General features: G+C 39.5%; 2 protein-coding genes across 4 annotated transcripts; one reads left to right on the top strand and one right to left on the bottom strand.

The window, feature by feature from the left end:
• Positions 1–1793: 1793 nt before the first annotated feature.
• Positions 1794–4536, top strand: LOC112570945 (paired box protein Pax-6-like). Its single transcript, XM_025249699.1, has 3 exons — positions 1794–2262; positions 3025–3170; positions 4017–4536. Exons 1-3 carry the CDS (start codon positions 2118–2120, stop codon positions 4473–4475), a joined length of 750 nt encoding a protein of 249 aa, XP_025105484.1. The 5' UTR covers positions 1794–2117; the 3' UTR covers positions 4476–4536.
• A 752-nt stretch (positions 4537–5288) lies between these two features.
• Positions 5289–19059, bottom strand: LOC112569670 (cell wall protein DAN4-like). 3 transcript variants are annotated; one of them, XM_025247547.1, is made up of 7 exons: positions 18903–19059; positions 18416–18640; positions 11604–11672; positions 11294–11338; positions 10411–10529; positions 9718–9798; positions 5289–8343 (listed from the first exon to the last, which is right to left on the bottom strand). In XM_025247547.1, the coding sequence occupies exons 3-7, from the start codon at positions 11635–11637 to the stop codon at positions 8053–8055; spliced, it is 570 nt and encodes a 189-aa protein (XP_025103332.1). In that variant the 5' UTR covers positions 11638–11672; positions 18416–18640; positions 18903–19059; the 3' UTR covers positions 5289–8052. The 3 variants fall into 3 exon arrangements, with proteins under 3 accessions (XP_025103332.1, XP_025103340.1, XP_025103349.1); XM_025247555.1 differs by having other exon boundaries at positions 18931–19054; XM_025247564.1 differs by lacking the exons at positions 18416–18640; positions 18903–19059 and adding an exon at positions 12750–12927.
• Positions 19060–21270: the final 2211 nt, after the last annotated feature.

The raw sequence follows: 21270 nt of genomic DNA, 5'->3' as shown, positions 1-21270 counted from the left end.
TAATGAACAGAATCATAAGGACCTGAATCAAATATAATGTGCTATTTTGTTTGAAATAAAGTAGTCGGAGCTCTAAAAACATCACATTTCATTCCTACAACAATTATATCTAGCTCGGTTTGTACTGTCAGTGCTTACCTCAGAATTTATTGCATATACTGATCTTATCTTTTTCCGAGAATGGTGCCAGAAAATATATGTTCTGCTCTGGTCTCTTGATCTTCCTATAGCAATGTGTCAAGAGAGTTGTTTTCCCGGTTACTTCTGCAGATGAATATTTAAAAGTATAAATTAATTTGCTATTTTTTCTACTAGGAAACGAAATTTACAGCAGAGTAAGGAAATGTGTATGTGAAGGTAATGAATTACCTTATTAAGATTAATGTCGCTTGGAAATCTCTAGAAATGTCAGCGCAGTGCGCAGGAACCGCAGCTCTGACCAGCAGCTGGGCTCTGCGGAGGGAAAGCAGAAGAAAGGGAGAGCAGCGAACTAATCAAGCATGAGTTATCTCAGATTAGCAAATTAATCCGCTGCCCACGAGGAATGGAGCGCGAGTCAACAAGGCGCTGGTCCGGCATGGAAGAAAGATGAAGATGAATTCTTTGAGGCTGGGAACTCTTGCAACAGTCGATCGTTAGAGGAGGTTTGTTGCTGCCTGGTTCAGGCCAATCTTCCTTCGTCCGGAGAGCAACGGCGACTTCGCGGAAAGTTTACGAAATCCGTATGGGTATCCGTATTCCTATACCTTTAGCAGGTCTTTTTATTTGTAAGTTTTGTTCAGTTTCAAAACTTTATCTAAATGTTGAAGGGAAATATTTTACCTGTTTTTATTGTTTGTAATTTGTTTATTTCAGTGTCGGAATTCGTACACGCAAATGTATATCGTACAATTTAAACAGGAAGACAATTGCTGGTTTATTTCAAAATTATTTCTCCCTGACGCAAAATTGTTTTAAGTCTCCAAAATAAATTTAATTATGTGACTATTTTTAAAATAAGTTATGAAGCAGATAAATAAATAATACCGACAATGTTTTTTAAGCAATGGGAAAGCAAGACTAAAGAGAGTGTAGACAAGGGTTGTTGTAGGAATTTAAATTTTAAAAAAAACATCAGTTTGGTGCACAGCTAGGTGACCGGTTACAAGACAGTCAAATGAACTTAAAAGCAGCATATCAACCAAAGCATATTTAGTGCAGGTACTCTGACATATGAAGTTATAAAGTCTCTCAATAAATCACACATATTTTTAATTAATCGCTACGATTTTTTTGAATGGCTGACCAGGGCTTCTGCTAAAGCTAAATTCTTTGGGGTCCCAGGGACCCCTTCTTCAGATTTTTAAGGGATCCCTGTTCTTCGCCCAAATTTGAAGGGGACCCCATTGACGAAAATTGAAGGGGTCCTCCGAACTTTTAATGCGTACTGTACGCAATTTTTGGCGTAAGCAGAAGCCCTGGCTGACTCCCTAGGAAAGTGACAAAGTGTATCTGGATTTGTTTTTCGAAAGGTTTAAGATAGAAGAATCAGAGCATTGATGCCATGTTTGTCGGCAAAAAAAGAAAAACAAATCTACTAAAATACTATCCATTTTTTAATATTAACATACATTTCAACTACATATACAAAATATTTTTTAAAACCTAAGACTTACATAAGAACCATTATTACAACGAAAGACAACCCTTCTCTCACGTACAATGACGCTGCCCAGCCAAGATACGGATGCGGGATAGTCAGCAAGGGGAGAAAACAAAACACGAGTTACTCGCCCATGTAGCTAAAGCATGAAGCGACAGCCGTTGGTAAATAAAGCAAATTGCTGTCAACGACGTTTGATGAAATTAAAGTGGAACAAATTGGTCATAATCCGCAAGCCGACCACTGCCTCAGTAGATAAGATGAAGCGGGGAGGTTACTTAAGGCAAAAGACGGGGGTTGTGGTTCTTGCAGAGCCTGCAGGTAGTCTCTGGCACCCAGTGGACGGCTGCAAGATGGGATATCAAGCTTCCCACAGTTCCTAAGTTATCGCCAGAGCTGCCTTTTAAAAGAAACTCCTGGCTAAATGGACTCATGACAAGGTTTTGAAGTTGTGGAAGTATAAAGACTGCTAGGTATGGAGTCATATCAGAGTGTTCCTGATCTCAAAACACCTGTGTTGTCGTTTGGGATGGACAGAATTCTTGCTGACGAGCAACCAGCTTCAAACACAGACCTACAGGTACCTGGAACCATTGTCCCCAAAACGAACAGAGAAAAGGGTAAGATAATTAATTAGAGTATCTTGCTAAATATTTTTCTTTTCTTTATTAGCTTGTAAGTTTATTTCTTTCTTTAAATATATCTTGATTGTACTTCCATACTAACAAAGAAAATAATTGATTTAAATTTAAAACAGTCTGTGTCATATTATTAACATATTCCTATATAATTTTTCTGTCCATTTATTGGTGGTTAAGCTGCTGTCTAATACAATATCTTTTGATCCGTTATGCCTCTGTGTGTGTTTATTTATTTCAATCTATTTAGCTGAATGTTTAGCTGTTTATGTCAGTTGCTTTTGAGTTCTAGCTGCATAACTGTCGGTGTTTTCTTTCAATTTGTTAAGCTTTATTGAACTATGAGATTTTTGAGTTTATTGTCTTCATAACTCATGTTTGTAGATGATTCTGAATAAGATCACGCAAGTAGCACTTTTGCATCTGCCCACTGTGAAATATTGTCTCCCTTTAATGGTGATAATGAGGAGGATGAGGTGGAAGAGAAAAAAAAAAAATTAAGTAGAAGAAGAGAGGGTAGAGAACTTACTGAGTACCGCTACCCACCCAAAGTCAGGGTATCTTTACAAATAAAACTCAATTAAATTTGGTAGACAGCAAATAACTACGAATACACAATACTTGCTAGCATAATCTCTTTCTGAACAAATCACTGGCTAGCATGACACCCCTTCTGTGTTTTCACCATTTAGGAAAGTATTTTCCTGTCCCACCAGCTTATTGTAGTGCCATACACTCCTGCAGGCGCCTCCCGTCCCAGACACAGGACGAACTTCACCACGTGGCAGATCTCGCAGCTGGAGCGAGCATTCCTCGTCACCCACTACCCGGATGTCTACACCCGGGAAGCCCTGGCCTACAGGCTGCAGCTCACAGAGGCCAGAGTGCAGGTGACTAGGCGCTCACTTCGTCTTTTCTCTTCTTTTTCTGACTTTGTCTTTCATTCCGATGATGGATATCCTTTGCGTGTAACGCTGTAGAATTTTCGATGAAAAGTGAAAAGAAAGAAATATAAATATATGAGGGATGGAAAGCATAGAGAAGATGTGGAGTATCGTGTTCTCACTCCTTAGTGCAAATAAATTGTTGGCTTCTTGTTGTCAGTGAAAAGGCGATGACAATAACTCGTTATTTTCTTGTACTTACCCCTGGTCTGGTTCTCAAGCACAAAGAAAGTTCATTTTCTCCTCAAGATGACTTAGAAAGCTAAGTGCTGAAGTTTTGTCATATAATATTTTTTGGGAAGAGGGTGGCTGTTAGCGACATTTGGATGTTTTGGCCCCCATAAAAATCTCATACTTATAATTCAAACTAATTACAACAATTATTTGTATTCTGGTTCCTACAAAGAAAGATTTACGAATCTCTGGATCAGCTGCACGTCTTTCTTTTAGTTTATTTACTTTTCTCATTCTTTTGCGTTTGTCATCATTGGCTGTGATTGTCATGCATAGCTGTGACGTATACTGGGCAACGAACTTTATTGTCTGTCAGAAGAAGTCCAAGACAAATTATTCTTTTGTTTACAAGCCCAACCACATATTCACACATAATATGAGCACACACATATATATATATATACACAACATAATGCCCACACAAGACGCACACCTACACCTTCTCTCACATACATGTGAACTTCATGAATGATTGTAACCTAAAAAAGGTATGGTTAATCGAAAATGACTGTAACCTGTAACCTGTCTGGTTAATAGAAACAGACTAAACTATAACAGGTCTGGTTTCAAAACCGCCGGGCCAAGTGGCGCAAAATGACAAAGCGGGGTCAGGTGTCCTCCGTCTCCTCCTCACCTCTCTACACATCGGCAAGAACTGCTGACCAGGATGGCAAGAACGCTCCCTCCTCTACCCTCCTGCCTCTGTCTACAGCCTTCTTCAGCAGCTTCACCAGCGGCATTTCCGCAGGACTGCGCGACACCTGCCGGGCGCTGCTGCCATGTCCTTCCTTTCCCTTCTCAGGTAATCCCGTCTGCTGCTCGTCGCTGGTCTGCCAGTGTGACCTCCCCTCCACGGTGCCCTCCGTGCCTCGGTTGCCTGGTAACCTGAAGTTGTCTCAACATTCACGTAGACTACTGGGGGAGCTGGACCTTAGGGTGCAAGACAAACATGGCTACTGCTGCTATTTCAGGGGAGGTCCCAACACTTGTCTGCCTGTCTTCGCTCCCCTTAAGTAAATATCCGTTTTTCAAAACAAACAAAAAATCATGAATGTCTTTCAATGATTTTAAATAAAGATTTTTCTGAGCAGAACAGTATTTTTAATTTCTTTAATGTAAATAAAATTTTTATTTAAAATTTACTTCATTTATTTTATTTCTTTTTGAGGCAGACTTTCTTCTACATGATTCTTCACCTGTTATGGCGTGTAAAACAGTTCAGTATGTTCTCCATGAAAAGTTCTTTTCTTCGAGACCAGAAACCCTGCTCCTTATAATCAGAGCACTCCTCTAATGTTTTCAGTATTTTTTTTTTAATTTCTGTCCTTTCTATCTCAACCCTCTTATGGCTTCCTCACTCTAGGAAGTTATCTCCCTTTCATCAAACATTCGCTGCATTCAGGCGCAATTATTTAAAATTACATCTTTAAAATTTATATTTTAATGTAACATTTAATTAATAATATTACAATTTTGTTGTCTTAATTGCATCGTATTGAACATTTATTTTTCTTTAATTATTTATGTTACAATTTGTAATAATTATTTAATTTTATAACTTCGTAGTTTTTTTTTTTGGTCGCAGTTGAACAAGTGCATGTTTCAGAACATCTTTGTATTTACAGTCATTGCACATACATGTCTCAGTAACAGGTAAATTTCAGGCAAAAAAAAAATTAGATAACCTGGGAGACAGAGAAATTAGCATAAAGTATAATGTAACTTACTCGTGATTAAACAATAAATGAGAGTTAACTTGTGATCATAACATTTTAGCAGACATGCGATACTTTGTATACTTTACATGTAACACACCACAAAATTCAATACGTTTGTACGTCTACAAATTTATTTCATTATTCAGAGAACATTTTGAGGACGGAATTCAATCAAAAATAATTGTTGGTGAACCAACAAAGCTGTGGTTTGTAATTTCTTTCCTCGAGTACAAAATCACTGCATTGTCAAAAATGCAAATCACAATTTAGTTGGTGACACTACAGTGAGGCATTAGAAATACATTTTAAATACAGTCTCAGCTTCTTGTCTCGCCAAACTCACCAACTTTGTTACAGAAATGATTTCCCCAAATTTACATCAGATATTTTTTTCTGTACCCTCGTTATGTCGCCACGCTCGTCTAACATTTGTGTTGATGGCGAGAAAACGAGCCAGGACTGTAATTCTTTGATCGAACATATCAATAAGTTACAACAACCTCAAGTTTCTTTCTACTCAAGTGATACTGAGATGTCTGTTTTAAAGAAAAGGCAATTTTTCATAAATATATAAGGACGGCAATAGCTGCGTGCCTAGAACTATTTATGGGAAAATATATTTCATCTTCCCAATAGTTGATTTTGACCAAATGTGCAAAATGTTTCTGACAAACAGTGCAAGTACACCCAATCTATAACTGTTTTGTACAACAAGTCATATTTATAAACAGTGCTCTTTTTTCACGCATGATTTTATTTATTAAGAAGCTTCGTAAAACTCGTCAAATTCAAAGAACTTCTACCAAAGAAAGTAAATTTTTTAAGTCACACATATAAAGTCTGTTCTAAACCGGCCAAAGGTCTGAAAGGTCAGACATCTGAACTGTTCCCAAGTCACTTTGTATTAACAAACAAATCTGGATTTAACATGTTGACCCAAATTCACATGTTCAGAACATTTGCCCCAAAAACTTAGTTTCCTGTGAACTCCCCAAACGACTTTGCCAAACCTGATCGAATGCTTACCCGATTATAAAGGTCCTTAACAACTGCAAATTTAGTCCATTAGAAAAAACAAAAACACCAATACACCGAATATAAAATATTAAAACATAGATTAGCTTCCTTGATACAATAATCACTCGAGTAACGAAAATCTTATCAGTTCATTCGATAAATTATACCTGCCTCTTTTCTTCTTGTATTCATTCTCTGTACACCAAGTATCTCAATTTCTCTACTAAAGCTAATAAGTGTAAACAATATGTTTATCTGCATATACTAAGTTCACATGTAACTACGTCACAAACAGATTCAAGCAATATCAAAGCAATGTGTTGTGATATAACATACAGGCGACCTGCTGACACTAACATGAAAAATAGTGAAAAAATCAAACAATAATCCAAATTAAGTGCAAAACTATCAACAATCTTATTACAGTTTCCGATAAAAGAGCATCCAATGTGTTTAGAGACAGTGGTCAGATTTCAATGCTTTATTATTTAAGCTATTGTGTTAGAAAGAGAGAACAAAAAGCTAAACAAACAACAGGCTACAAGCGAAGAGCAAACATGGCATTCAGCTGACTTGTGCCTAAGTCCACACAGAACAACAAAGTGCAGAACATCTACAAAATCGACTTTTTTCAAATGACCAGGAGAGCAAAGGACATTTCCAAAAATCTGGATAAGTAACCCATTTCTTTTCATGTCATACTCTGAACTTTTCTCGAACCCATTGAAGTGTGAAAAATTGTTTTCGAGACTTAACATGGGGCTACTCACCCAGATTTTGAAAACTAATTCTTTCTATCCGAACTCAGTCATTTGGAAAACAAACCCGCATTCTGTAGACTTCATGAAAAGTATCCGCTCATCTGTTCTTTTTATAATCAGTCCTATTCTCTTACAGGAGGAATACTGATTTTATTGTTGATGTATGTCCGATAGTAATCATCACTGTCGTCTGTGTCTCGGCGCACAAGGCTGATGTCATCAGAGGTTTATGCGCGTCATCAACGTCATTGACAATGACAAGGTTGATGTCTACATGGATGTGTCTGCATGTTCGTATGTAAGTGTTTGTGTGTATTTATGTCTGTGTGTCTTGTCAGTCCTAGCTTCCTCAGTTTGGCCAAAATGACATGTTGCTCCACTAGCAACACACGTTGCAACAGTTTGTTTGTAAGCGCGTGTAATATTAGCATCCCAGAATTCAATTTTGAAATTATTTTTTCTTAGCCTGTAATAACACTTTAAATCTTTTTTTTAAAAAAAAAAAAAAAGAAAAGAAAAAAAGAGAAGTGGAGAAGATTTAAACTCTGCATTACCGGCGCAGTTGTAAAAACAACTCATGATAACCGCTTCATTCTCTATATATAGTTGTTTGAAAACTGTTTCTCTTCTAAACTTTATGTCTAATCACGAAAGACTGAAGAGGTGTAATTGAAACAATTAAACAAAACAAACAACCTATCAGAGGACCATCAAGAAATTGGAGGAAAGCAGTGTTTGTGTGTTGTATTGAAAACATTCGAGGTGACAGAACACATAAACTGTTGTGTTGGTTGAAAAAAACCACATACCAACGAATCTCTGGGTGCATCGCGCACACAAACCTTCCTCTCAAAGTCTCTCAAATACGATGTTTTAAGAAATCGACCAAGAAAATAGAAAGAGTCGACATTTTTTAGCATAGTCTGCTGCAGAAGCGCCATCTGTTTTGTAATATTTTGCTAGTCGTGAAGGCATTCACCTGTGCATGGTTGGCTTGCATGTTGTGGAGCTAGGCAAAGGAGAAGACTGTAAACAAGTAAATAAGTAAATAAATGCAGAACAAATGTATCAGCTGCAAAGAGAAAGACCATGTGCAGACTACATCATTCTCAGAAGGCCATAGCCGGCGGCAATGATTAGAGACAGGTAGCCAGGTAGAAACTCAGGTGCGGTGTTCAGATAAGACACAGAGTTACAGTTATCTGTACTACAGCATTGGTATTCCGTAGTAGGTTTCGCTGTAGTAGTTGTGGACGAGGCCGACGTCGTGGTCGTCGTAGTGGCTGTGGTGGTGGTGGTCGTAGTGGCTGTGGTGGTGGTCACCGAGCAGTCATATGGTGAACATTCTGCTGTGATGTTAACGCTACCTCCGGTCGTCTTGCGTGTGATCTGAAACACAAATGGCGCCCGACCTTCAGACGCTTTGGTGTTTGTACACCTGTCCTTCATTCTCAATATTCATTGCTTTTGCTCAGGTCCATCATTGTTTCTTACATTTTCCGTAATAAACCTGGGCGCCTTATTACAACAAATATTATTAACAACTTTTCATTAATTTTCCGAATAAATCTTTTCACCTACTCGCACATGTTCCCGTTTAAGCTTCTCATAAGTTTATCACATTCAATTCTATTTTAGTTGCTTGGAGCAGCACATCAATGATGCCCTCACCCTGTCAGTTGGTTTCAGCATTGGACAGGACAAAGATAAGAGCACGGACATGTATAGGAAGTCGTTCAACAACTGTGTGACTGTAGCACTATGCTACTTGTGGACCAGGAGGTGTATAAACCGCCAATGTTGTACATCTGGTGCTTGATGTTTCTTAAGCTTGTTACCAGCAGTCATAGTTGTTTTAGCATCTCGTGCTTTTGTCCAGTTGGCACTGGTGTAGGAAGATGATCTGAAAGTCGTAGACTTGCCTGTACTGCATAAATGACTGGATAACAACTGATTTTAAAATGTTTTGAGCATTCTTGAGTACAGTGTGAAGACGAAGTCACACGGCAGGTTTGAGCAAAGCAGAGATGTGTATATACAGATGTCTGAACAAAGTTACTCCACTGGAGTCTGTTGCCATCATCTTTAGGAAATGACAAACTAACTTCATCAACAATCTTAATCAGCAACAATATCTTGGTTTGCTTTATTTTTACAGAGTATCGCATCTTTCTTCTTTGAATTCGGGTCATGCACACGACGCTATTTTTAGAAATATTTCCTGTTTTCTTGACAAATCCAGGTGTGATTGAAATAAAATTTTTATCATAAAATACTACAAGAATATGTTTTTGTGATACTTTATGCTCTATTTCCAAGGATTTTCCTTGAGCACACAGGTTAGTCTTTTATGGATTTTGTTTTGCTCAATACAAGTGGCACATCGCATAATATTGACAATGTCATCTCATTTTTACAGATGGATACTTCTATACGCGTGTAAATTAACCCAAGACAGGGTGGCTTCTTGCTGGAGTCCCCTTGGTTGAAAGCTCCAAGCAAAATCACATCTATACCAACTGCATGGTGATGCCACACATAGGAACCACACACCCCTTACCCTCACAACATCCAACACTTATCATGTAAAGACAGAGAAGAATGTTATCATCAATATTTCTATTCTGTGCAATGGAATGGTGCCTGTGTACTTGTAGTCATAGTAATTGTGCTAGGTGATGGATGGGAATGTAAGTTAATTCATCAACAGGATTTAAATGGAAAAAATAAAGTTTAATAAGAATAACTACTAAACGACTGTACCTGGCAGGAGTTGTTGAAGCAGTTTACGGAGTTGGTGCCGCAGGTTGACGCTGAGTCGCAGTTGGAGAAGCTGTAACACTTCTGAGATTGAACACAAATATGTTAGCAGCAGACTGAACGACCCTACCTCTCTCTCTCTCAGTGGCCAGTATTATCATCACCACAATCATCATCGTCATCGTCGTCAATGTTATCGTCATTATCGTTCTCATCATCATTATTAGTGATTTACTAGCTGATGTGCTATTCTTCTGGCGGACAAATGTTAATTAACTAGCATTTGATGAAATAAAATAGCTCTTTGTTTTTGTTTTTTGTGGGAATGGGGATGCAATCGAACAAATTTTGATGGTGAGATATTCCTTTTTTGTTTTTGCGATAATAGCTGATAACAACTTTGTTTCTGTGTTGTGGTGATACGTCCGTTTCACTGTTGTGATAATAACTCATCTGTTTCTGTGTTGTGACGACGACTCGTAGCTATTGTTAGCTGTTATGATGACAAGTCTGTTTGAGTCCTGTGACAATGGCACTATGACATCCGTGTTGCCATGGTGACACTACAGCTGCTGTAATGTGATGGAGCAGCTGTGTGTTTGCGTGTAGGTCCTGGCGTGGTTCTGGTGCGAGCATCCTTAGGGAGCAACAACTGTAAGCTGAGCTCAGGGTGCGAGTGACTAGACATGGACTTACTCGAGGAGCAGTGGTGGTGGTGGCGGTGGTAGTAGTAGTAGCTGTGGTAGGGGTTGAATCTAATGAACCTCCACTGGCGGGGCTGCTGATGGTGGTGTTGTCTGTGTCTGTGGAATTCACTGAACAAACCAAGCATTTTCACAAGATCATGAAGTTCATGTGAGTGCCACCAACTCATAACCTCGCCTACACCAGCACCTTGCTGACCGACCTTCAAAGGTCACCTTAATGTTTAATCATTAACCTGACTGTTTACTTCTCCCCATAATTCCATGGGCACGGCATATACCCGTTGTTATAGTGTGCTGCTTAACAACTAGCCTTTGTATTTGGGTAAAATCTTTATTTCTCAAGAAACTCTTGCTTTAAAAAAAAAAGAAATATAATAAATGTGTCAACTACTTTTGTTTTCTAACTTTTTACTTGATTTTAAAGCATGCACGCTTACATTGTGTATGTTTTAGTCATTGAGAAAGCTATGTCCATATTTTAATTACAACTGTGACATCTTTTTTCACACACATACCCACTTACAGATGTGGTTCCGTCCCGATAAACACATTATTGACAGAAAATATTATCAGTCTAAAATGTATTTTACACTCCTACCCTACCTACCGAGCAAGGCAGCTTATCCTAGTCTACCTTATAAACATCCCATGATGTAAGAAAGAAATCATAATCGTGAAAATATCGGTCTTTTACAAAAACTATTTTCCACGGGTTCAAAAACGTTTTGCTATAGTTTAAAGAATTACCAAAAAGTTGAAATTGAAATGACTGTGTGTCCTTACACAGCTTGAAAATGTGTTTATGTTTATTCTTGTTTCAATCTATATTACAAGCATTACTTGATGTATACAGTAAAGCTGAATTTACATACTTGTGGTGGTGCCTTGTATTCCAGACAACGCTTGGAGGAAGACACCTGTATTAAAAAAACAATGTGTGTGAAGAGATAAGTAGTTAGCAAATGTTTTGTTCAGATCATAAATCTTTTGTCACAATACTCTAAAGCTGGTTTGGAAAAGATACACCAATACAATAAATATTGGTCTCGGTGCAATGAAAAAATGAACTAATAATTTGTATAAAACAGTCATTGAGATCATAATAATGCTAAAAACATTGTTTCACTTCAATTTTCGTTTGTTTACCGGTCACTCAAAAGAAATACTGCAAAACCAACTTACACACAAACAAGACTTGTAAGCATGAAGTCCTCATTTTCCTTTTTGTTCAGAATCCTCTCGCTAAAATTCCTGGAAAAAGACCAAAAAAAAAAATATTTAATATTTAATATTTTTAAAATCTCTATAACTTATGCAGAGGCCTGTTCTGAAAAAATAACTATAAGTTATAGTTTATAAATAAGTAGGGATTGAAGATATATTTCATGGATAGTGAATTATTAGTGAGCAAACATAATAATGGTCTTTATGTGCCATTGGATCCCTCATTTTGCTCTTGAACTGTTATGTAATATAATTTGCCGGTTTCTTTGTATTTACTCAGTCATAAGAATCAATTTGGACCCTTAAGCTCTAATTTATTTTAGAAAGTGTACCTATGACTTACAAGTGACAATTCACAATGTCTAACCAAGAAAACTGAAATATTTTAAAATCAATCCTTTATTTTCAAGATAAAGATGAAAAACGTTTTTCTTCTTGTGATCGTCCTAAGAAATATTTTTCAATATTCTAGATAAGCTCCTTAAAGTGTTGCTAAGGGTACTATGGGAATGTCTGGCACATTAACTGTTACTGGAATACATTTGTTCTTCTGGCTGAATAAAGCCATTGTGATTCAAACACTTGAAATTTATTAGACAAACTAACGGCAGAGCCAGAATATTTCCACTACTTATTGTGCACTACTTACAAGTGCTCTTTTATCGTTGATGCAACTAGAAATCTCAGAAAAATCATCAAGGTTAGTACTAGTTGAAAGTGAATAACCAGAACTCTGTAACAACTGTTATAATCTGAACACTTTCATAGCTTCAGCTCAATCAGATCGACAGGGTAAGGGATCCATGAAAGAAAGGAAAAATATTTTTTTAAAAAAACCTTTCCTTTCTAAACTCAAATATGGAAGAAAAAAGGTATCGAAGCAGAAGAGGCACAGTTTAAAAGAAACTATAATGTCTTTAAGTTCCAGTCTGATAACTGGCTGGACGTGGTTGGAGGCAAGCCGCTATGTCAGAGTTATAATGATTCCAGTTGTGTGGTTATGTAACTGCACGCATTCATGAGCGACAACAGCCGTTGATGAAAGCAGAAAATGTCGTCTTATTTATATAAAAATAATCAATGTGACAACAAAAGCCAACCCGCCTGCTTTAAACTCCAGGGAATTGAAGTGGAAACTAAAGAGCAAGGCCCTGCTCCACGTAAGCCACCCGCGGCGTTGCTAAGAGGTCGCCACAACAAACAGATCGCGCTCGGCAGGCAGGAAAGGCAAACTTCATGGGAAAAAGATGAAATCGAGCCGCACAATTTTTAGTTTATTTATTTTTTTACCTTTCGAGGCAAAGGGAAAAAAGGTCCCGGATGTTTTTTTCTGGAAAGAAAAGCAAAGACAAGCTTACACACCCTGTATTACTGTGTATGTGAGACTGCATTCATTTCAACTTTATTTCAGTCACGATATATTGTGTGATGTGATATACACTAGTATGATAGAAAGTTTCGACATAAAGCGGGCATTGATATTTAAGGTGAAGTGCGCAATGATGTGAAAATCATATCCTTGTCAGACCGTATTTCCAACGACACATAAACAGACAGACATGCTAACTCACTGTCGTTTGTGCTTGCTTTTAGTATGTGCGCGCGCCGATAACCAACATCAAGGAAATAATTTCGTTTGTAATCCAGAATTTTGAGAAGAATTAATTCAAAACTTCAGTATCCGTCTTGATGACTATTTCTTGCTTGAGTTGCCGTGCTCTTTAATAAAAGATCTTCAAAAGGCTGGCCCATGCCGTGTACAGGTAAGCCGCCCGTTCTGACAGTTTCTTAGCAACTGAAGTGTGTGCTTCTGCACTCGGTGGTGGGGCTGTGGTCGATATTAGCCGGCCTCTGAACCCACACCAACTGCAATTCTTTGTCTTTGCCCAGTCCATGTTGCTCAGAACACGTGACTGAATGCAGCTTCCTGCCGACTCCGAGCTATTGCCGCACTCCATTGCTTTGTCTTCATATTGTAGTACCACCGTGACGTCATCAAGATAGCTAACCCACCAAATCTACTATCGTTGTGAGATAACTGTCGGTGTTTTATCCTTATTCCTGTCATTGATTTCATTGAAGCCGAAAACAAATTCAGAAAGTTGAGATTTCTTCTTTTCACACCCGTTGGGATGTTGTTTCTCGATTGTTTATCGAAAGTTCAATTTCTGGTCTAAAAAAAGTTCTTCAAATTCTTTTACAAAGTCATCTATGACTCCCAAATCTTGAAGCCGATGTGTACTAGGATTTACAGCTGCTCAGATAAATAATAGACATAAAATAATATGTTTCACTTACATGTTAAAGAGATAGTCCGGTTACTGTCTACCCCACCCCGAAAATACCCCTTAAAGCACAAATCTTTGAAAGCTGTGACACCTCTAAATACGTGTATATCTTGAAAACTCCAGTTGTTTTTCATCCACCTTTCTCTCCCATTGCTCTTTGATCATCAACATAACTTCTGTTCAGAGTTATCTTCAATCTGTCCGCAAGTGACCTGGGAAAGGCGTTTGTCCTGCCACACGTCCGGAAACTGAGACATGTTTTGGACAAACACGTCGCTTAAAGCAAACAGCGCATGCGCAGAAGGGTCGTGCGAGCACGTGAGATATCGAAGCTACACGAGAGACTCACAGCCCATTGTCATGCCGAGGACAGAAGAGTGTCGGGGGAACAAAAATCGCTTCTGACTGTTGACAGATTGCGAGATGAACCCCGTTTCTCTGGGAGACTGGGCCAAACATGTCTCAAAGTCGCAAACGCATTCAGAAAGGTCACGTGCACTGACAGACTTCCGGATAACCGGTCCTTTGCAGCTACCCAATCGCTGTAAAGTTCAAGTTGGATTAAGGTCATTTCCGCATGCGCACTAATTTCATTTCCGCCACGCACGATCGATTCTGATATGAAATGGAGAACTAGTCCCCTCGGATAAGCTCAATCGTTAGAAATGATGGTTTAGACATGGCTACACCAAAGATGCATTTTCATTATGTCGTGACTGACGACTCGTTTTCATTACATGGCTTCTTGCGATTCATTGTCATTATCTTGAGACCGATGACACGATTTTGAGATTTCTTTCTCATTATGAAGTTCCACCCGGTGACTTTACACCAGTCTCCCTTATAAACTTGTTCACTTATAAATGTATGTCGTTGTGACATTTTTCGGACCAGCCATTTTTTTCTCTGCGGAACTGTTCTTAATCTCTGACATCCCCGCCATTGCTCTTTCTCCGCATGGGCGGCTTGAGTAGTGTTCACTTAAGAAGTCTACAAGCGGAAAGAGGCGGCTTAAGTTAACAATGAAGTAAAGGCTGCGACAATAATGACATTGCACACCTTCAGTCAAGTGGATTAAAATATTAAAATAAACAGAGAAAGTGAATACCAGGTCTATCGACTGTTTTTGATTGAAGCCGACATACTGGCGCCATGACAGTAAGGCTTGGCTTTGGTTTGCCAATCAACATGATTTATTCATTAAGTTTCTCAAGACGTTACTGTCAAACTCAGGACCCTCTCTTTCTGTCTCTCTTTTTCTTTTCCTTTCTTTCTTTTTTTGCACCACCCTTCCACTTCTTCCGGGTACGTGGTGTTTGTGCTTGTCTGTCTGAGAGAGAGAGAGCGTACTTAGCCCATTGTGCAATTTGTTTACCTGCGGTCCTGTATGTGTGATACACGTTAGTGGTTAGGCACTTTAAAATGCACAAACACAGAGAGAGAGACACACACACACAGAGACAGACAGACACACACACATGAGTTTAAAATATTAAAGTATGCCAGCTCGCAAGAGTAGTGTTTTACTTCCTTTGTTTTTTCATTTTAGTTTATTTTAGAGGAAGAGGAGTAAAAAGGGGGCAAATATTGAATTTCCGGGAATTGGCTACTACAATGATCAAACTGTAACCTGAGAAGCCTAAAATAAACGTGACTAGTTCACAACTTATCCTCCCTTTGTTTTCGCCATTCTTCCTTCCCAACTGTACCTCCGAGGAAAATTTTGAAAACTGTTTCGTGTTTGCTGAAGCACAATGTGCAGTGACCAACAGTACGTGTTAACATTATCTCTGCTTGCTTTTGGTAACCATGGTCACGATGAAATTCGAACATTTGCCAAAAGACAGCATCGATCTGTTGCTGGCTGGGCATGGTTTGATAAGAGGCCTGACCCACCCATGGGATCAAGTATTCTTACTCCATATGCTGAAACAGGAAACTTTCGTGCAGGAGAACTGGTGGACTACTTTTTCTTCTACGTAGATAACGGTTAGTAGAATATCTGTCTGTCTGTCTGTCTGACTGGCTGGTGGTGAGAATATGCTTGTCACAAAGATAACTAGACTCGTGGGTTGAAGGTCTCTGCACACCCAACTATCATCTGCATCCTTTATGGGTGCATGCATGTACGTTTATATGCACGGACATGTATGCACGCTTACACAGATGCATTATGGGTAGGTGTACAGGTGAACAACAGCATGCACCCATTAGCACGAATGAGGAAACAAGCAGCTATTCAATACCAGGGAAATCGTAAAGATTTGTCCTTATCGATCCTGGCGGGACCTCTCATTGGCATCAAGGGGCGCAATGTCTGCCTGATAGAGGAAAAAAACAATGTGCCGTGACAACGACTGTTTGTCTGTCAGTACAACTGACACAGTGTACATTTTATAAACGACACTGCAATAGAACAAGCGAAAATATGTCTTTCATTGCCCTCTTGTACACAGAAAAACAATCTGGGCAGCAGAAGATTTCTTGAACAAACATACACACAATCTCTCTCTGTGTCTTTCTTTATTTGTCTGTCTCTCTCTGTCTCTTATTCAATAGAGTGCTGCAAGGAAATTTTAAATAGTGACTTACTTTGTGTTTTGTGACATGACACTGTGTACACACACTGACATATTTACGATGGCTATATTTATTGCTGACAATTTGAGTAATAATAATAATATAATAATAATAATAATAATAATATAATAATAATAATAATAATAATAATAATAATAATAATAATAATAATAATAAAGATAAAAAACAAATCGGGTTAGAAGTTCGTTATTAAAGAACACATTAAGCCAGAAAAACTTGGGTGCCGGCTGTTAAACAAATGAACTGTATGAACAGGCGGGTGGCAGCATTTACTGCCAACAAGTCAAACACAGTTTTAAAGCTGCAGACAGCAGAGCAAATGTCAGAAGATGAGGGATAACACTGATATAATAAATATGAAAGGCATGGAGAGGCGGAGTCTCATAAGGTGAAGATCAGGGACAGGGAGACAAGGGACTGTTTGTGACAGACGGTCGCTCTTCGATTTTTCGATTTTACCCCCGACACAGTTCAAACTGAAACTCTTCAGACATCCCAACTATTTCACAACGATGAGATTCCTTAGAGGAATACACCCAATGTTCAAACTCATGTGTGCATATGTGTGTGGGTGCATGTGTGTATATGTGTATATGTGTGTATATGTGTATGTGTGTGTGTTGGGGCGGGTTCCATGCTTCATTAAGTCAGATGCAAGTGACACCATAATCGTTGATTGAAAGGATGTGTTTACGCCAATACGAAAATGAAAGTCAATTCATGCGTAAATGGCGACCCTTCAGAGAAACAAAACATCTTTCTCAGTAGTCAGCCCTAATCGATAGAGCAACTAGCAGGCTAAGATGAAAGGCCAACAGTAGGGTGTGTCTGTGTCTGTGTGTGCGTGTGCGTGTGTGTGCGTGTGTGTGTGTAGAGCGGGGGGAGGGAGAGTTGGTACGAGAGAGGATTAAGTAGGAATAGGCATATTTATTTTCTGTCACAGTTGCTTGCCTCACTTGTGTATTTTCCCCATCCCCGCTTTGTCTTTTATTTGGTTTACAAAATCCGCAAAAAGCTATTTTTAGTTCAATATCCAACAGTGTGCCTCAAAATCAGTTGGCATACCCTCCTCTCTGCTTTAGGAATATAATGTAAATGATAGTTGAAATAATACAGTTATGCACTTTTACTTTGCTTCTTGAATTATCAGTACACACATAACTACCAGAAAAAAAGAGATAAATAATGGTTATGTACATTGTGGAACCAGTACAAGTACATCCTTTACTGAAAGCTACATTTCGTTCATTTATACATTTATACATTTCATATAAGAAAACAACTTGTCGTCTCAATAATAGTCTATACAGACATATAAAATACTAACATCATCTTCAGAGATTAAGATCTGAAAAGAAAGTCGAAATTCAGATGTTTGAAAGCCAGTCGCTAGGGAGCTAAAGCCAGTACGAGGCCTGACTTTTCTCTGTATTTACATCAAAAAGCTGGATCGGCTAGCATTTATACAGGTAGTTCGAAACAACAAATAATTTTCCCTAACATTTTATAAAAAGTAGATGTGTAATACCTCGTCCTTATGCAACACTGTTTCCTAAAAAAAAAAAAAAAAAAACTCAGTCTTTCTATTATTTAGAACACCATTTACAAACACTGAATGTGCATAGAAAATATGCGTTCAGACTAGACCATATCAGAATAAAAGCACGCACACATCACAGCATGACAACACCCGCAGAAAAGAAAGATTTACAACAAGAATCAGGTACAGGAAGCATGCCACCTCACTACCATCCAGACATCATCATAAATACAACGGCTGCGGCGATAACTAGTGTCTATAAATAGCTAAGAGGATTATTTTCATGATACGGCAAAAAATGGAGATAACTTAAGGACATTGTTGTCCATTTTGTTACTGACCTGTATCAGAATCCGAGGAACGGTTTCTGCCCCGAACGCAGAAGGCAAGCAGGCCGACAGGTAGGACACCGACACTCAAAGCTGTTTTGCCGTCGCCACACCGGCGCCCCCTGGTGGTGTGCGTTGTCAGTCGCCCAGGTAACGCAGGCCGGTGGTCGAGTAAGCCAATGGCCGAGCGATAAGAGAGGAGAATCAGGACACCTGACCGCACGACGCTCTGCTCTCCTGCATCAACAACAAACAACACAACAACACAACAACACAACCGTGCGGTGGGTCAGTGCGGGTCAGTGGGGGTCAGCTTGGACAGCCGGGCACTTAGGGCTAAGCATGATGAGCTCTGTGTTTATATATATATATGTATTTAATAACACACTTATTGTTATCGATGAGCTAGTATACATACAAACAACTGTCATGACCAGGTGTGGGAAGATAGTGTGTGTGTGTGATGCCTCGCCTTTGTATTATTTATATATACACACACCTGTGTTATCCGATCATATTTGTCACACCTGCACAAACATCGAACGTGAGGCAGGAAGTCCTGGCTGTGTGAACCGACGCCTGACCTGTGCAGCGGGCCGGTAAGAGATAATGTTTGTAACTGCAGAGATTTCAACATCGGTGTCTCCCCGCCAGTACCTTGCCATCAGCCACACCTGGCGCAATGATGACAGTCGCTGGCACACCTGTGACGACGAGGCTCGTGTGCATGTTACCTGCGTGAGAACGTGCACCTGAACATGACAGCCACTTGCACGGGCGCCGACATGACGCAGCCATCAGCAGGTGAGAGACAAATTGGTGGCCGCGTGACGACAGGCGGGTCCAGACTGGCAGGAAGGGATGGAGGATATTGGGGGAGGAGGGAAGGAGGAGACCACCCGCACGTGTAGTGTCAGTCTGGAAAACACGGACGGTTCACAGACTGCCGCACCCGCCATGAGTTACAGCGGGGGGAAGTTGGAGGAGGGAGCACTTGCTTCTGGGAAAAGGGGACGGGAAACCAGAAGTAATTCATATTCCTTTGATCAACTGCAAACAGGTGGAGGTGCAGGTGGTCATAAACAGCCTACAGGTACATGTTACCGTTAGTTACAGCTTGATGGAGCTCTCTGGAGCAGAATCTATGAATCCATTTAGTCACTGATCCACTTCATTATGAGTTTAAAAGGACAATTAATTATATCCATTTCTGTATCTTTAAATTACATGTTTAAGATAAATTAGAACTGTTGACTTCTTTTGTATTTAGCTTTTTAAATTTATAAGCATTTGTTTTGCAATACAATGGAGTCCAGTTATCTGCTTAATTTTAATTTCATCTTGCCCTGTTGTTTACTTGTTGAATTTACAATTACGTGAATTGCGTTTTCTCATCTCTTCGAGATAGAAAGTTATCCAGGCTGTTCCAAAAATATTGAATGACTCGATGGTGTCAAAATAAAGGGTACCTGTCTTCCCATGACCTACATTCCTGATTTTTTTCGGGTTCTACGTATTCATCTCTGAATTTGAATTCCTTAACCACACCCAGCTGTGAGCGCTATAGACCTCAACACAGATTACAGAAAACTAGAATGATGTGAATGAGAAACTCTTTCAACGTTGTAAAGAAAGGTGTTGACAAAACCTTGAAAAGAACCTGATCCTTCAGTTTAAATTGTGCACTTGAGACTGGTAAACAAGTAAACAGTGAGACCTTCAGGTAGAGACCGCGGCCTTGGGTGGGTGGGGCCTTGCCACGTGACGACAGGCGGGTCCAGACTGGCAATAAGGGATGGGGGATGTTGGGGGAGGAGAGAAGGAGGAAACTAACCTAAGTGTAGTGTCTGCATGGAGAACACGGAGGGTTCACAGACTGCCGCACCCACCACGACTTACAGTGTAGGCCGTAACTATGACAGTGGGGAGGGAGGAGAATAGGGAGGAGGTGGGAGGGAGTGCACTTGCCTCTGGGAGAAGGGGACGGGGAATGAAGCAGTGAACTAGAAGTAATCCATATTCCTTTGATCAACTGCAAACAGGTGGAGGTGCAGGTGGTCTTCAAACAGCCTACAGGTGTTAGCTCTAGGTTCCTAGTTACACCTTGATGGAGCTGGCTTGACCATTATCTATGGGTCCGTTTAGTCACTGATCCACTCAGTTTTGACCATAATCGTTTGTAGCGTGTGTCTGTAATGTACTTTGTGTATGAGTGAGTGTATGTTGTAGAAGTGAGCTTGTCTGTTATAGGTGCATGGCTGTTGATGATTTAGTCTATGTATCAAGAAAGTCGACTTCACTGAGTTTGGTCTAATTAGTCGACTTGCCACTTGAGACCTGTAACTCAAAACTAATTCTGAACACCTGAAATACCCGCTAGCTAAAGGCAATGTTTAGAAGTTCAGCCGAGAATTGTGGGCTTAAACTTAAGTCGGAATTAAGACCTCGCATGCAACCTAACCCAGAAATCCTCGGGTTGCCAGAGCTCAACAAAACAGTAAAAGCGACGGAGTGGAATGATTTTAAAGAGTTGTTGATGGATGCCAGAATGCAGCTCTTCATCGTTTATACTAGAGAACAAGAAAAGACACCACTGGAAGCAATACATAAATAAATAATAATAACGATGAATAAAACAATAGTAAGTGCTAGGCCCGGCAGGCACCGAATGTTGTTGGCTGGCACAGGGCTGTTCAAGTGGAATCAAGAATGGAGACACACAAGAGAGAAATTTCCTTTGTTTCTATTGTTAACTTTGGTGGCAAATGTTTACTTACATTTCGCAAAGTGAAGAGTCTGTTCAATCACTGCTGTAATACAGGCCGATGGCTTGAGCAATAACTGAGTCGTTTATTCTCTCTCTCTCT

Source organism: Pomacea canaliculata, linkage group LG1 (assembly GCF_003073045.1).
Source record: "Pomacea canaliculata isolate SZHN2017 linkage group LG1, ASM307304v1, whole genome shotgun sequence".
Lineage (NCBI taxonomy): Eukaryota > Metazoa > Mollusca > Gastropoda > Architaenioglossa > Ampullariidae > Pomacea > Pomacea canaliculata.
The sequence above is the reverse complement of the archived record's forward strand: the minus strand, read 5'-3'. Positions and strand labels throughout refer to the sequence as shown.